Source organism: Xenopus tropicalis, chromosome 1 (genome assembly GCF_000004195.4).
Source record: "Xenopus tropicalis strain Nigerian chromosome 1, UCB_Xtro_10.0, whole genome shotgun sequence".
Taxonomy (NCBI): Eukaryota; Metazoa; Chordata; class Amphibia; order Anura; family Pipidae; genus Xenopus; species Xenopus tropicalis.
This window is the reverse complement of record NC_030677.2, coordinates 67,657,118-67,672,025: the sequence shown is the minus strand read 5'-3', so window position 1 is coordinate 67,672,025 and position 14,908 is coordinate 67,657,118. Positions and strand designations below refer to the sequence as shown.

Genomic DNA, 14,908 nt, shown 5'->3' with positions numbered 1-14,908 from the left:
GCGCATCACGACTAGACGTATATAAGCGCAGAACTTAGGCGCCTGAAGGGGGCGGCCTGTTACCCCTTAAGCAAAGCACAGAGTACGTCATACAGTGCCGCGCTAGTACGGCTCTTCTAAAGAGAAGTAGGCGGGACTATAGTTCCGTCTTCCTATACACGCCTTCCGCTCCTCCTTCCTTTCTCTTCCGGTGACGGCGGTTCCAGGTATGGCCGTCTTTGCTTCAATTGTAGTCGATGTCTGAGTGAACTATCCATCTCCATCCTAGTCGGTGTGTTAGTTGTTTCGCCGTTTTAATGCCGCATTGCTATAGTTGGCATTTCCCCGGTTGGCTTAGGGTTGTATTGGCCGTATATTGAGTCCACGGTCAGAGAAATGGAGCGAGGATGTGATGAGAGTTGGAGGGTTTCCCAGGCCTGGATCCCGGTTTAGTTGCAGTATGATGGGCTTGCCTTCTCTGGTAGCATGTGGGGCACAAGCCCGAATCGTAACTTATTGCGCAAATAGCGCTTTCCGAGCTGTAGTTGCTAGATAGTTTAAGGCATATTGCGTGTAGAGGAGCAAGTTGTACCACTGCAGGTTGAGTTCCTCATGAGAAGCCTCTTTAGCTTTCAACCTCGTCTTCTCGTTCTGTTGTAACGATAAGAGTTGTGTTTATTTTCTCTCCTGGCGGTCAGAGCAGCAGTAAAGACTGTAGTTGGATTTCGTGCTGTTTGTTTCCTTGCTCTGTAATCAATGTGTAGATATGCCAGGGGCACCCTAAGGTTGAAGACACAGAGCTGCTTGGTAGCAGCTATTTTACATGGCTACTAAACGCCAGAAAATTCCCTGCCATAGACAATACTGAGGTCTCTGCTAAAACACACTAGAGACAGTTATCAGGAAATGATCAGAATTGTTTATTTTAGTAGCTGTGACAAGTAGCCACTACTAATAGCTCTGTGTGTCTTCACCTTAAGGGCTCTGGCACACAGGGAGGTTAGTCGCCCGCGACAAATCTCCCTTCCCTTTTCGCGGGCGACTAATCTCCCCGAGTTGCCTTCTCCTGCCATCCCACCGGCGAAAATGTAAAGTCGACGGTGGGATGGCACACGCGGTGGTGCGATTTTGGGAGATCGCCGAAAAAGACTCGCAAGACTTTTTCGGAGATTTGTGCGAAATCGCGCCGCCGCGTGTGCCATCCCACCGGCGACTTACATTTTCGCCGGTGGGATGGCAGGGGAAGGCAACTCGGGGAGATTACTCGCCCGCGGGCGACTAATCTCCCCAGATTGCCATCCCACCGGCGAAAATGTAAATCGCCGGTGGGATGGCAAACCGCGGCGGCGCGATTTCATTGACATCACTCTGCCACGTATGCCATCCCACCGGCGATTTACATTTTCGCCAGTGGGATGGCATTTCGGGGAGATTAATTGCCCGAGACATGGGAGATTTGTCGCGGGCGACTAATCTCCCCATGTGCCAGAGCCCTAACAGTTTCATGTCAGTGAAATCTTCCCAAATTAATTTGACAAAATAGCTGTAAATTGATCCCATCTAATTGCGTTGATAACATTTTTCAGTACATCACCTATTCATGTGCTTTATAGCTTTGTTAATTAAAACATCACTTAATCCTTATAACGGGTGAAAGAGTAATTCTGGGATTTTTAGTAAATCCTTCAACTTGACTGCATTGGGGCATAGTTTCTATAATGAAAAATCTCAGTTTATAAATGGATTTATTGCCATGCATGTTTAATGTGATAGCCATTTGTCCAGGTGTCATCTTTAATAAATGCCAGGACACTGTCCTTTGGGTGGCATGCTCACCTAACTATATGTGACATTTGTCTGGTACAGAGTCCAAAGCAAAAATAATACATGGTCATGAGCAGGTAACAAGTGTCTGCCGATAAGTATGTAAAGCAGTAAGGCAGTGTTCAGTTCAGCTGATTGTAGTAAGGGTGATATTTTATTGGGCATTTAAGGCATTAACCCTTATGTTTCTAATGAACACTGATTATAAATGGGTTAATATGGTTAGTGCTGTAAATTGAGTTGGGTTTTCATGCTTTGTAGCTTGGGTTCCCAGAGCCACTACCAGTAGTTGGCTAAGGAATACAATAGAGTAATGTCTGGAAATGTGCAGTGATTTTCTATCTCTAATTGTCCATGCTCTTTCTTCTAGATATCAAAAATGGTTCAGCGCCTCACATACCGTCGTAGGCTGTCCTACAATACAGCCTCCAACAAAACAAGACTGTAAGTTTGCATTATTTCTTTTCTAGTTTTTTAATATGGTGTTTTGTTTTCAGTTTTAAGGTAATGATGATTTACTGTATGGTTTCATTTCTGTCTAGATCTCGAACACCAGGTAACAGAATTGTGTACCTGTACACCAAGAAAGTTGGCAAAGCACCCAAGTCAGCATGTGGCATCTGCCCTGGAAGACTCCGTGGTGTAAGTAAATCAATATTTTTTTAGTGGGAAGACAGTCAGGGTCCTGATTACATATTTCCAAAGATCTTATGGTGTAATATATGGATTTAGAATTATCTTGTACAACAAACAAGTGTTTACCTCGGATTAAATCCTAAATGAACTTCTAGCTAGTTACCTCCTCCAGTCCACTCTTTTGTTAATCCTTGAGGTACTTTTTTCAAAATTTTAGTCCAAACTTTAGCCCTTCTTCCTACTTTGCATTGCATTTGACTCTCAACATGACGTTTGCAGTACAAAAATATTACTCTCCATTTTTATAAAAATAAACATGGAAATGATGTAGCATCTAAGCTAGTAAAATATACTAGTGTTTACTTAGTTACTTAAAGGGGTGGTCCACCTTTAAGTTATCTTTTAGTATGTTATAGAATATCCTAATTCTAGCAACTTTGCAATTGGTCTTTAATTTTTTATAGAATTATTTGCCTTTCTCTTCTGCCCCTTTCTAGCTTTCAAATTGGGGTTGCTGACCCCCGAAAGACAAACAAATGTTGGTCTGTGAGGCTACAATTTCATTTTTACCTTTTATTCCTTATCTCTCTATTTAATCTCTCTCCTATTCATATTCCAGTCTCTCATGCAATCTACTGCCTGGTTGCCAAGGTAAACAAAGCCCTAGTAACCATGTAGCTGCAGAAACAGCTGGTGATCAAAAAGCTGAATAACTGAAAACCATAAATGAAGACCAACTGCAAATTGTCTCAGCATATCAATATCTGTCACACTAAAAGTTAATTTAAAGGTGAACAACTCCTTTAACACCAAATTACAACTAATTTTTTTCTTTATCCAGATCCGTGCTGTTAGACCTAAAGTACTTATGAGACTGTCAAAGACTAAGAAGCACGTCAGCAGAGCTTATGGTGGATCCATGTGTGCAAAATGTGTTCGTGATAGGTAAGGTTTATTCTCAGCTATGTCGGCTCTGTACATGGGCCTGAAATAGGACTTGAAAGCACCATTTAAGTGCTTTCAAGTCCATGCAAGTAACATGCATGTTTTGTGGTTGTGAAGTAGTTTTAGGCCTGCAGATGGCTTGGGAATATTTTGGGATGTGGTTCTGGGTTGCGATTAAAGATTTTTGTTCTGTTTTGCTCTTTGCATCAAACTATTGTGTGTGACCTGTATAAAAGCACTCATCTGCTGCCGCGTATATACGTGTTGATCTTGCAGTGGGATTACCCTTCATGTAATGGACAAAGATTTGCAAGCAACATCACCTGCTTCTAGATTTAGTGAAACAAGTACTAGTGTGAATTTACCCCATGTTACTTTAGTGGATTATTTTATGTGGGGATGTGCACCATTGGGTGTATTTTCATGATGAAGGCTCAGTTCACTAGGGGTCTAAATGGACATCGTGCAAACATGCTTGGTTGTTTTGATACAGCAGAAGACTAAATTTTGGGTTGTATTTAGTCCCTATGCTACGATGGTGGTTTTTACACCCCTTTTCAGCATTGGCCCCCTAATTTGTCTGAGCTATAGATGATTCTTTGGCACACTTTTTTGTTAAATGTTTTCTGATGACTTGACAGAAAAACTAGAGAGCTATGCAATGTTCTACCCCCAAAAAACATTTTCCAGCTAGGTAGGAAATGAATATGTATGGGTAATCTAGCAAGATCACATGTAGGTAAGCAATGTTGCAGCATGCTGCCAGACTGCTTGTGGCAACTTGGCACATTCTGCAGCGGTTAGTGGGAGCTCTGAACTCTCTGGATGGGCAAGTGAATTGACAGGTGGAAGCAGAGCTTGGGCAGCTTAGAAAATTGCTATGTCGCGTGCCAGGGGAGAACACTACATATGCTTCAGAAGCCATGTTCCAATATCTTGCACTGATTAAACCTAACAGTCTGAAAGTTTTGGTTTATGACTTTGAGAGAAAAAAAACGCAATATTTGTTATAAAGCAGGGGTTATTGGACTTTCTAAGTCATAGCAAGGTTACAGGTTAGGGAAAACATTTTGCCTAACTTTTTTTTAAGCATTTATACTGCTTTCCCCCACCCCTGACTTATTTTCAAACTGGGCTTTTAGGTATATCTAGGAAAGCATATAGGTATTCTCCCCAAATCTCACCTGCACTGGCTTCACTGCCTTCAGGCTATGCCTTTTACCCTACTCCACGTTCCCACTGTTGGGGCCAGCCCCAAGATTGAAACTACTGTTTAAGGGACTGCTACATGTGTACCTTAAGGCATGTAAATAGCTGCTGTTAAAAATCACTTTATTATGATTATGAAATGTCTTTAAGTAACACACACAACTCTTTAATGTTTCAGGATTAAGAGGGCATTCCTCATTGAGGAGCAGAAGATCGTTGTGAAAGTATTGAAGGCACAGGCACAAAGCCAAAAGGCAAAGTAACATCATTTTTGCTTTGTAACATCACAATAAATATGGGTAATTGTTAAGCTGTTTGGTCTTTTTTTACTTGATCTGTAACCAAACTCTTTATTTGGTTGAGTAAAAGAGGGGTCTACTTAAGATAAAAAAAAAAAACTGCAGTACCCCACATTTTGTTTAATGCAAAGCATGTCTTGGGGGGCCTTCACACTTCCCATTATAAAGTATATTCACTTAAGCAGCTGCACAGGTCATTGATAATGAGTAATGGGGCATTTGAAACACTGGCTATTATGCTGCCCTAAAATGCAATACTAGCTTCTTAAAGGATCTGCTGGGAATGCTGTTGATTAGGAAAACTGCAAAGATGGGCCAAGTTTATTTTGATTTTAGGTGTATTTGAAATCATGTTTAGGTGGCATTTATACTTGTTTCTGTTTGGCACTCCCTGTAGAAAATGTGGTTGCCAGCCACTTTTAAGTTTTGGGTATGGAGCTGGGGGGGTTTGGAGGCTGCAATTGGAAAAAATTAGTTTATTCATAAGTGATCCCTACTGCAAAGTTGTTGGTTTGTAACAGAGACATCAAACATACTATGTTACATTTACAACCTGTTTAAGCAGCAAAATGGTGTATAGAAATGATAACCTAGGGGTGTATGTATCCCAAACAATTTGTAATGATCATGCCATTTAAAGAGGTTGTTTATCCAAAAACTCCTTAATAATGAAAGATAAGCCACTTTCCAATAGGAGTAGTTCACCTCTTGAACTTTTTAACATAATGTAGAGTGATATTCTGATCAAATTTGATTCATATTTCATATTTTTGTTTGAGAATTTTGTTTTTTGATAGTAGCTTTCCAGTTTGGATTTTCAGCATTTCTGGTTGCTAGGTAGGGTCCTATTTACCCTAGCAGCCAATCTGGGTTGAATGATGAACAAGAGAGTAATATTTCAGATCACCGGCGCTCACATAAAAGTCAAATGATATGGCCTAGGTGCAGTCCGAAAGTGAGAACATTCAGTACGTAGTAGTGAGGGTCAGCACAACTCAGGACTTGAGGCAACAAAAGTGTTTTATTTGGAGGCTGACGTTTTGGCCAAAACAAAGGCCTTTTTCAAAGTGCAAATACAAACCAAGAAAGACCTAATAAACATACTGTGGCGGGAATAAAAATGGGAGTGATAAAGTGCCGTTATATTACATCATTATCTCAAGGGATTGATAAAGTGAAACAAAACTATGTGATAAAATAAGGAAATTGGAACAAAAAATAAAGAACATGCAAAAAAATTAATATACTGTATATTAAATGACCAAATGGTGCACACAGTCTCATCTTGGGTGCATAAGCAGTTTTATAAACTTAAAGCCAAAAGGTGTTGTCAAAAACCTGTGTGTGCGCGCCAACATAGGCAAAATAGGTTTTATTAAAACCAAAAAGAAATCCTCTATTTCCCTGACAAGGCCCTTCCTAAGGAGGAAAAAAAGGTGCAAACAGATTGCAAGTCCTCAACCACTTTAATCTCTTACCCAGTGAAGAGAGTTGCCCAGCAACCAACATGTAAACAACATTATTCACATAAATTAGATGTGGTTTGTTAAAATAAAGAACAAGAAACAAAAGTGATAAGGTAGTAAACATATAGGTAGAAAAAAGGAAAAATCAGGAAGGAAGTGAAGGAAAAGAGTGGTCTATGCCAGCCAGGAGAAGAGCCCCACTAGTAACAGCACAAGACTATTAACAAACCCTGTTGCAGCAATTCCATGCCTTAGCCAGGGTTCTCTTTAGTCCCTTCCAAGTGTGTGCACTTAGGTGCATAAGTCTCCATGGTGCCCACAAGATCATGGTCAGAGTGGGGAAAATGTAATGAGCTGCATCATTTCAAATCATGCATTTCAAATTCATACTGTCAATGGCGGGAGACCATATCCACACAATGAAGCCATTGTGATTCTGAAGTAGAGCTAAGTTCCAAGTGGGGTTGGAAATATCCAGGTCTAGTTACTTCTATCCCTTTTTAAAGGAGAAGGAAAGTCATTTTGGAATTTTATTGCTAATCGATTCACCACATTAGTGTCACGTAGAACACAATATTTATTCTGCAGAAAGCATTGCCATACCCAAGTAAAGAGCCCAAGAATCTTTCTCTGTTTGCTTAAGATTGCAGCTGCCATTTTAGCTTGGTTTTTAACAGTTAACTGCTGTATAGCTGTAGCTGTAATAGCTCAGATTACACATTCCTGAGGGGGGAGCAGGTGAGAACTGTTCAGACTCTGGCCCCAGGAATGAAGGATTTTTCTGAGAGGGGAAGTCAGATACCTGAAGAACATGTTTACAGAAAAGGAGACAAGAAATCCGGTGTTCTTTTGATAGAGGACTCAGTGCAGCGTTTCTGTGAGTGCTTATGGCTGTATTTACATAGACCTTTCTAAATCAGTCGTTACCAGTAAGTACCTAAAACTTTTATTGCTCCTATAGCCAAACATTGGGCAGAGGGTTTGGTATAGAGAAAGAGATTTATCCACATTCAGCACTGACCAGTTCTACTACTACTTGAGCTAGACACTATAAGTCATAGTGCTATACTGGATCACTATTGTTCCTAATGATACACAGAAACTGAGAGTAGGGAGTACCCTTAATTGTGGCTGGTGGATGGAAGCTAGCAGCATGTAAGATAGTGTTTCTATATGTAGGAACAAATGTATGTCCAATCTATCTCCACCCCTAAAAATATGGAGATCTAAAAAAGTCAAGAGTATTCAGACAAAAGTTAGTCAGGTTCACCGGGGTATTGAACTCGTCAAGTGTTTTATGAAAGGCTAATAGGGATTCCAGATCACCATGCCATATAAGTAAGAGATCCATTGATGTAGGAGAAGACCGGTCCCTGCTAAGGGTATAGTGTATTCCTGTTCAAATTCTATTATGAACTGGTTTGCACAGGAGGGAGCTAATGCACTTCCCATCACCGTACCAGTCGGCTGTAAAAAATATTATGTTTTAAGCTAAAGTAACTAGTCAAAACTAGTTTTAAAGGCTCCAGCAAACATTCTGTGGGTATTTTTTTTTAAGCAGAACATTCCACAAGTGCCGTCCTGCATGCTCTTATACCAATATGGTGGGGGATAATAAAAAATAAAGGGTTTTTACATACATAGGGCATTGTTCTGACTAATGGCTGTAAAAAAGAGTCAATAAAACAAGCAATGGGTTAATATAATAAACTAACAGTCAAAATAATGGGTCTGCCCAGAGGGGCAGACAAAGATTTATGGACTTTAGGTAGCGTATACATTATTTGAGTATGCAGAAAGTCTGAATTTAAATATTGATATATATCCTGATCAAGCCATTCCAACTGTAACCCTATAGATAAGGGCATCTAGTGGGGTCCCCTGATAATTTGTGGTGTGTCTGGGTGTCATTCAGTTGAGATAATTATTCCTGTAATTTATAATAACTGTAATCCAGGACGACTATGGCCCCTCCCTTGTCAGATGGACAAATGACTAAATTAGCATCGTCCATTAAGGTTTCTACAGCCTGTCGTTTAGGATTGGTCAGATTTGGGAGAGTTCTACATGTTCGGACCGCTGCTGGAATCTCTTAGAAATAACTTTGCCAAAAGTCCGTATGGTATGGTCCATATGATGGTGGCGTGTTAGGTGGTTCAAAACTGCTACGGGCTTTGAATTTAGAATAAGACATGGTGGGTATGTCCCTAAAGTGTTCCTTCAATTGTAGTTTTATCTGATATCTATTAGTATCAACCAGAAGATCAAAACTGTCAGGGCCCCAACTGGGTATAAAGGATAACCCTTTAGATAAAAGATTGTTCACCAGGTGTTAGCATATGTTGGCTAAGGTTAAAAATGACATTTTCTTCCTCTGCGGGGGTTTCCTTTTGGATTTACCGTATATACTCGAATATAAGCCGAGGTACCTAATTTTACCTAAGAAAACTGGAAAAACTTATTGACTCGAGTATAAGCCCCTCAATGGTGCAGCATGAAAAGCATCCATATACCGGTATACAAAATCTTTAATCCCATAACTAAATATGGCATTTATGTATTCTTTAAATACAGTAAATTGCTGGTCTGGATGTCACTTCAATGAATACAAAATTATTCTATATAAATTTGATAAAACTACTGTGCCACTAGCCATAGAGCTTAGCAAGTTATATAAACCTCTCATAATATAGAGACCAGATCTTTCTTACTTGCCTGCTCAGCACTCATTTGTTGCAGCCTACCTACAGCCTTAATATAATCATCCTTGTAACAATATTACTATCCTAATATGCTCCGATACAAAGAAGGGTGATGCATTGCTTGTGTGCATGGCACATGAAGGAAGTGATTTAAGGTTTCAATGCTGGACATTTAAAAAATAAAATAAACAGTATTTTGAACCTGTAGGAGTCACAAATATGGATTTAATAAAACATTTAAAAGTTTGCTTACTTCTAGTTACCCTTGTATCCAATAAGATGTTAATGGTGCAGCGCCACGCCGCGCACGGTCAGCACGGCAGATAAGGTCTTTTTCGGGGGGGGGTTCCCATCCATGGTGCATGGGCGCGTCGCGCACGATATCCTGGCGTGGCGCTGCACCACGATGTCAGCACGGCAGATAAGGTCTTTTTAGGGGGCGGTGCTCATCCATGGTGCATGGGAGCGTTGCACACGATGTCCTGTGAACGCCGCGCACGATTGCTCTGCACCACAATGTCAGCACGGCAGATAAGGTTTTTTTTTGGGGGGGGTGCCCATCCATGGCGCAAGATGTCCTGTGCACACCGCGCATGCAACCACACGCAAGGCAAGGGCTTCCAGGGGGGGTGGCGACGGTACAGTGTCGCCGCGGCTACATGCAGCTTAAGCTCGTGGGGGGGTGCGTGCGCAACGAGCGTATTGCGTCTAGTTTGAGCGCAAGTACCGTATATATTCGAGTATAAGCTGAGGGTTACTTTTTCAGCACATTTTTTGTGCTGAAAAACTCGGCTTATACTTGAGTATATACGGTATGTTTAACTCCACCCCTCCTGATGAAATGTCTTTTTCTAAGGTAGATCTGGTATCGACCCCTAAAAATTAGGTTTGTCTGTTTTAGGGTTAATACTTGAGTCAGAGTCAGTTGATTGGTCGAGCTATCAATAGTTTGCAGTCTAGGTTTATGTTTACTTCTAGCCAAGTTATATCTGATTTTAAGTCTAGTAACCACCCATTTACCCTCCTCTTGTATGTTTGTAGTCATCAGAAACCTTATGTATTTTAGTTTGTTTCAAGTTTGTTACACTCTTATGGCTATCAAGGATCATATTTCGTCTGTCAAGCCAGTCTATTGTTTTATCTGCCTTCAGGGTTTTCAAATTCTTCTCTAACTTTTTAATTTCCTCCCTGAGTTCCACCAGTTCCTTTCTAAACCTGTTCTACCACCAGAAGTATGAGGTCAAGGAACATCGATTAAGGATACCAAACCACTTCCCACAAAACTTTGGATTATTTCTAACAAATGTAGGAATGTTGTCAATCTGAAACCCTCTAGGGATCAGTCTTTGACGATGGTAATTAGAAAGATACACCCCACGGAGCTGCAAATCTACTTCCTTTTTCTTAGGATCCAATAGTTCATGGTACAAGTTTATAGAAGGTCTACTCACACTTAAATGAAAAGGTGTTTGTGTTGATCATCCATAACAAAAAGAAATCCTCAACGTTTCATTCCCCCACAGGGGACCACAGAGATTATTCACTCACGATAAATCTCTGCTACCACTGGCAACTGATCCCTTCTAAATGTTTTTCTACCACCAACAAAGGGAACACCTGAGGAAGGGTCTACGCATTGCTTCGGCTTTCCAAATTAATGTGAAGTTCCTCCTGAAGGCAACTTTGTGCTACTTCAGAAAGCCAAAGTGATGTGCAGGCCTTTCCAGTGGTGATTCCCTTTGTTGATTTATTGCAGGTGACTAATCTCTCTGGGGCACAAACCTAAAAAAGATACTGTCATGGGGAAATGTGCGCAAAACATCAATGGTGTACCTTAGGCAAAGAGCAAATTTTTTTCAGCTAAAAAATCTATTATTAATTCTTCTAAAATTATATAGTATTTATTGACCACATCAGATGCCACACTTTTAATTTGAATTCGAATCCAATTCTCTAAAGATGTTTCATGATCCTCTAGAAGTTCTGTGACATGATGGCCCTGCCAGCTGTGTGTCTCCTATTTGCTGCTGCTGCTAAGGGCCTTCCAAATTGCCCACTGGCTGCTGCTCTGTGTCTTCTGATTCTTTCTCAGCTGGCTCCAAATGAAGAGTAAAAAATCATCCTCATCTTCCTCTGCACTTTCCTCTGTAGGATTTACATCCTGTAGTTATTTGTAAAAAAAAATAACATTCTTTTTAAAACTCAATGTATTTTTATGTAAACTTTTAATTGTTATATATATATATATAAGTTTTAAAAACTGGCTTATATGAAAATTTCTATTTTATAAGACTTTTATTATGTTAGTAATCACAGGCAATATATGGGTGGCACTTTTTTATACAACAGTCAACGTATGAGGTTTTCTAGCTAAAAGGTAATGATTTACAGTATGTCCCTCTTGTCTCACTTCCCTACTGCTAATGGCAAACATATCTAACAGCCATACAGGGAACACATACATTCTGGCTGGAACTACTGCAAATGCTTATAGTTTAACCAGCAGGCTAGTGATTACAAAAGGAAATTAAAAAGAGGACTTCTCCTGTATAACTAATAGAAGTGTAAGGAGAGAGAACCAACCTGCTAGTAAAAGTTCATGCAGGGCTAAAATGGTGCTACTGCCTGTTCCTAATATTAATATGTAACTATTAGGGTGTCAGTTTTTAAAGTGAAGCTGTAGCACTTCTACACCTACACCTACTTTTCCAGATTTGGTTTTGATTTAGACCATGCTGTCCAACTATTACGCCAGGGGGTCATGTCAAATTGTTGATATATAATTCTGAATTGGAGACAGAAATGAGGACAGGAAGCTGCGCTTTACTTTCAGCCTGAAAAAATGTAATTGAAAAGTGGGCATACATGTGTATTGCTACTCATATGCTAGCCATCCATTTGGCCTGTGGGCTAATTGATCAAGTATTATAGAGGTTGGCCTGTGTATGGCCACCTTCCCCATTACAATAAACATCCTATATAGATTTAAATGTTTGCATACCTTGGAGAATACCTTCTGAATAAGCTCTAACTCCACTATGCTTTGTACACATAATAGCAAATGTAAGCTATACTCACAGACTTCAGCTTCATCCATGTCATTGTAAGCGCCAGGAACATTCCAGCTGACATCATCCCCTAAAACATCTAGGAGTTCCCCTACACACCCTCCCCTCTTTCCCAAACCTCAATCCCACTAACAGAATTACTTTATGTGTTATAAATAAGATATTAAGAAAAACTACAATTTACTTTGTGGAGTTATAGGTGTATAATATATATAAGAAAATGGCGATCCGAAAACAAAATAGGTGATTGAGGGTTGTTAAATTGTATGAATTGGGGAATATTGGCCCTTCATGCCTCTATTAAAAAAGTGGTGATATACAGTATGTATACATTTATGTTCAGTTATAATTGCCTCGGGTGGCAATGTGCGGAAGTTTAGGAGAGGTTGCAAAAACCTGCCCCTGTACAAAAATTTCAGACTTTTTTGCAGGAACCAGGTCTTTTAATGTAGAGATCACAATTGCGCAGAAACGCAACTGAAGTAAGGCCAGATGGCACAGAAAATGGCCCACCAGTAGAGGTGTCAGACGGGCAGTGGTATAGCCATAAAAAGTTTTTGCAGCCATGAGGCAGATCTCCTTATCCACTGCACAATAGGTGTTATATCAATGTCTATTCAGAGGTTATGTTCATGACGGTGGTTTACAGAGATAAAATTGGCATTGGTTCGGCCAAAAGTATTAGGTAGCCAATGTAAAAGTAGCTGTAATAGATGTTGCTAAAACTGAGGAAACAGGTAGTTATACAATTTTAACAGCATTTGTTTTGTGGTAAAGTATAACAAGTGGTAATACACCCACATAAAGCAGGAAACTAAAGCAAGTGTTGGTGCAGATTGATGGAGTGGGTGGTAAGTCAATCAGGAAAAGCAGACTCCGTGCCAGATAAAGCAGTAGGTAGTATGGCCAGATGAATTAGGCGGTAGCACAACAAATGGCTTACCTTAAAAATACCAGGTCCAACTGGCAGTACAATGGCTTTTACCACCTTTTGTCACCTGATATATCTCTGCTTGCTCCATTTGACACTAAATCTACCTGCCTGAACATACCACCACCTGCACCAATGAACTTTGATCTATAAATAACCAGGATATATAAATAAACCATTGACAATCTGTAGCTCACTGGACAATGGATTATTTATATTTGTGCTGCTTGTGCTAACATTTAAAAACTCTGGATAAGTTGTCACAAACCCAGTTTGATCGAGAGGCCATGTCCTTGGCCCACCCATTCCCTACCCTACGCCCATTGGAATAAGGGGTAATTTAATACGAATGGCTTGCATATATGTTTTTTTAATTCCTAAGTGTGAGGTGTTTAAGGTTATTGACTCCCTTGCTCTACCTCCTTGTATGCAATTAGGTTAGGGGAAAGAGGGTCAAGAACGTGATCTCCTCCATTTATAAGGATTTATGCAAACCAGTTAAAATTGCCCCGGATCCCACAGGACATGGTCCCTTTTCAGAAGCGGGGACAAATACACTAAACTTTTAAATATCAGCAAAAATAGTGATTTTTTTAAAATAAACAAAGTGGCGCTATTGGTGGTGGTATTGCTAGATGGAACAGGTAGGAGGGGATTACAAAGGTAGGTGGAGTATGTGTTAGGACCAGGAGGTGCAGTCAGTTGGAACAGATGGCAATATGAACTATACGACTAGATAGAGGTATGACGGTGGACACAGATAAAAAATGCATTTGAATGATTAGGTGCATCAAGTAGCAAGCAATGCTAAAGACAGGCTTGAATAGGTGTTGGTTGATATGTGGCGAGCAGGTGGACAACACATAGAGCAGTAACAGCAGACTGAATGGTTGTATGAGCTGATAGTCCAATGGATGACTTATGGTGAAGATACACTGAGTCATCGCCTGTGAGTCCTACCCGAAGGTATGAGCTCCGATGCTCATGTGTCCAAGGCTTTCGCCAATGAACAGCATGTGCGGGCAGATCCACCTTCGCTGGAGCTAGGGTGAAAACCACCATGTCTTGGTCTAGGGTCAAGCCCAGAGGACTATGACACCTATCCAGGGTGCACAAATCAAACCCAAAAGGGTGCAGAAGTGTACGGGTGCAATGCCATTAATCGCCTTGATAAGGCTCCAGCTGGCAGCTGGAAGGAACAAAAGAAAAATACCTCCCGCCCGCCTAATGGCTGTGGCAAGGAAGTGAAGCATGATTAGGCATAATGAGCATGTGCAAAGTCCCCGACAAAAAATAAATCAGCAGCTCTTCCTTAATGGGAACACAGCCTCTCCGCTTTCATCAAGCTTCAGCTTCATTACAATTAGCAATAATCATGCCTTGGTTTGACCTCATTGGCTATGATACTGCCACTGCGCAAAGCTCGGTGAAGATACACTGAGCTACTAGTAGCAGCTACTTGTGCACGGCTACTAAACTCCAGAAAATACCCTGCCATAAACAGTACTGAAAATTGTCTCTGCTGAAACACACGTAGAGACAGTTATCAGTAAATGATTAGCATTGTCTATTTTAATAGCCACCACAAGTAGCTGCTATTAGTAGCTCTGTGTGTCTTCAGCCTTACAGGTACCAGATAGAAATGTTAAAGGAATGGCCTTATAAACAAGATGACACAGGATGACAATAGTTAAGCCACAGCTGCACAAAATTGCTCACTCCTGCCTGCTGGGATTCAGATATGTAAGGCATTCGAGCATGCAGTCATCTGAATCCAAAGCGGTGTTGCAATTCAGGAATGGCAGGTCAGCATTTTTAAATTCATAGTGATCCTGAAAACAAAAATAAA

The 14,908-nt window shown here is 40.5% G+C and overlaps 1 protein-coding gene and 1 pseudogene across 3 annotated transcripts; one reads left to right on the top strand and one right to left on the bottom strand.

The window, feature by feature from the left end:
* Nucleotides 1-65: 65 nt before the first annotated feature.
* Nucleotides 66-4,907, top strand: rpl34 (ribosomal protein L34). 3 transcript variants are annotated; one of them, NM_001365119.1, is given in 5 exon segments: nt 66-206; nt 2,174-2,247; nt 2,346-2,445; nt 3,281-3,384; nt 4,772-4,907. In NM_001365119.1, coding segments are annotated over 4 exon segments (354 nt in total). In that variant the 5' UTR covers nt 66-206; nt 2,174-2,182; the 3' UTR covers nt 4,857-4,907.
* A 9,418-nt stretch (nt 4,908-14,325) lies between these two features.
* On the bottom strand, nt 14,326-14,483 carry LOC116408555 (annotated as a pseudogene).
* Nucleotides 14,484-14,908: the final 425 nt, after the last annotated feature.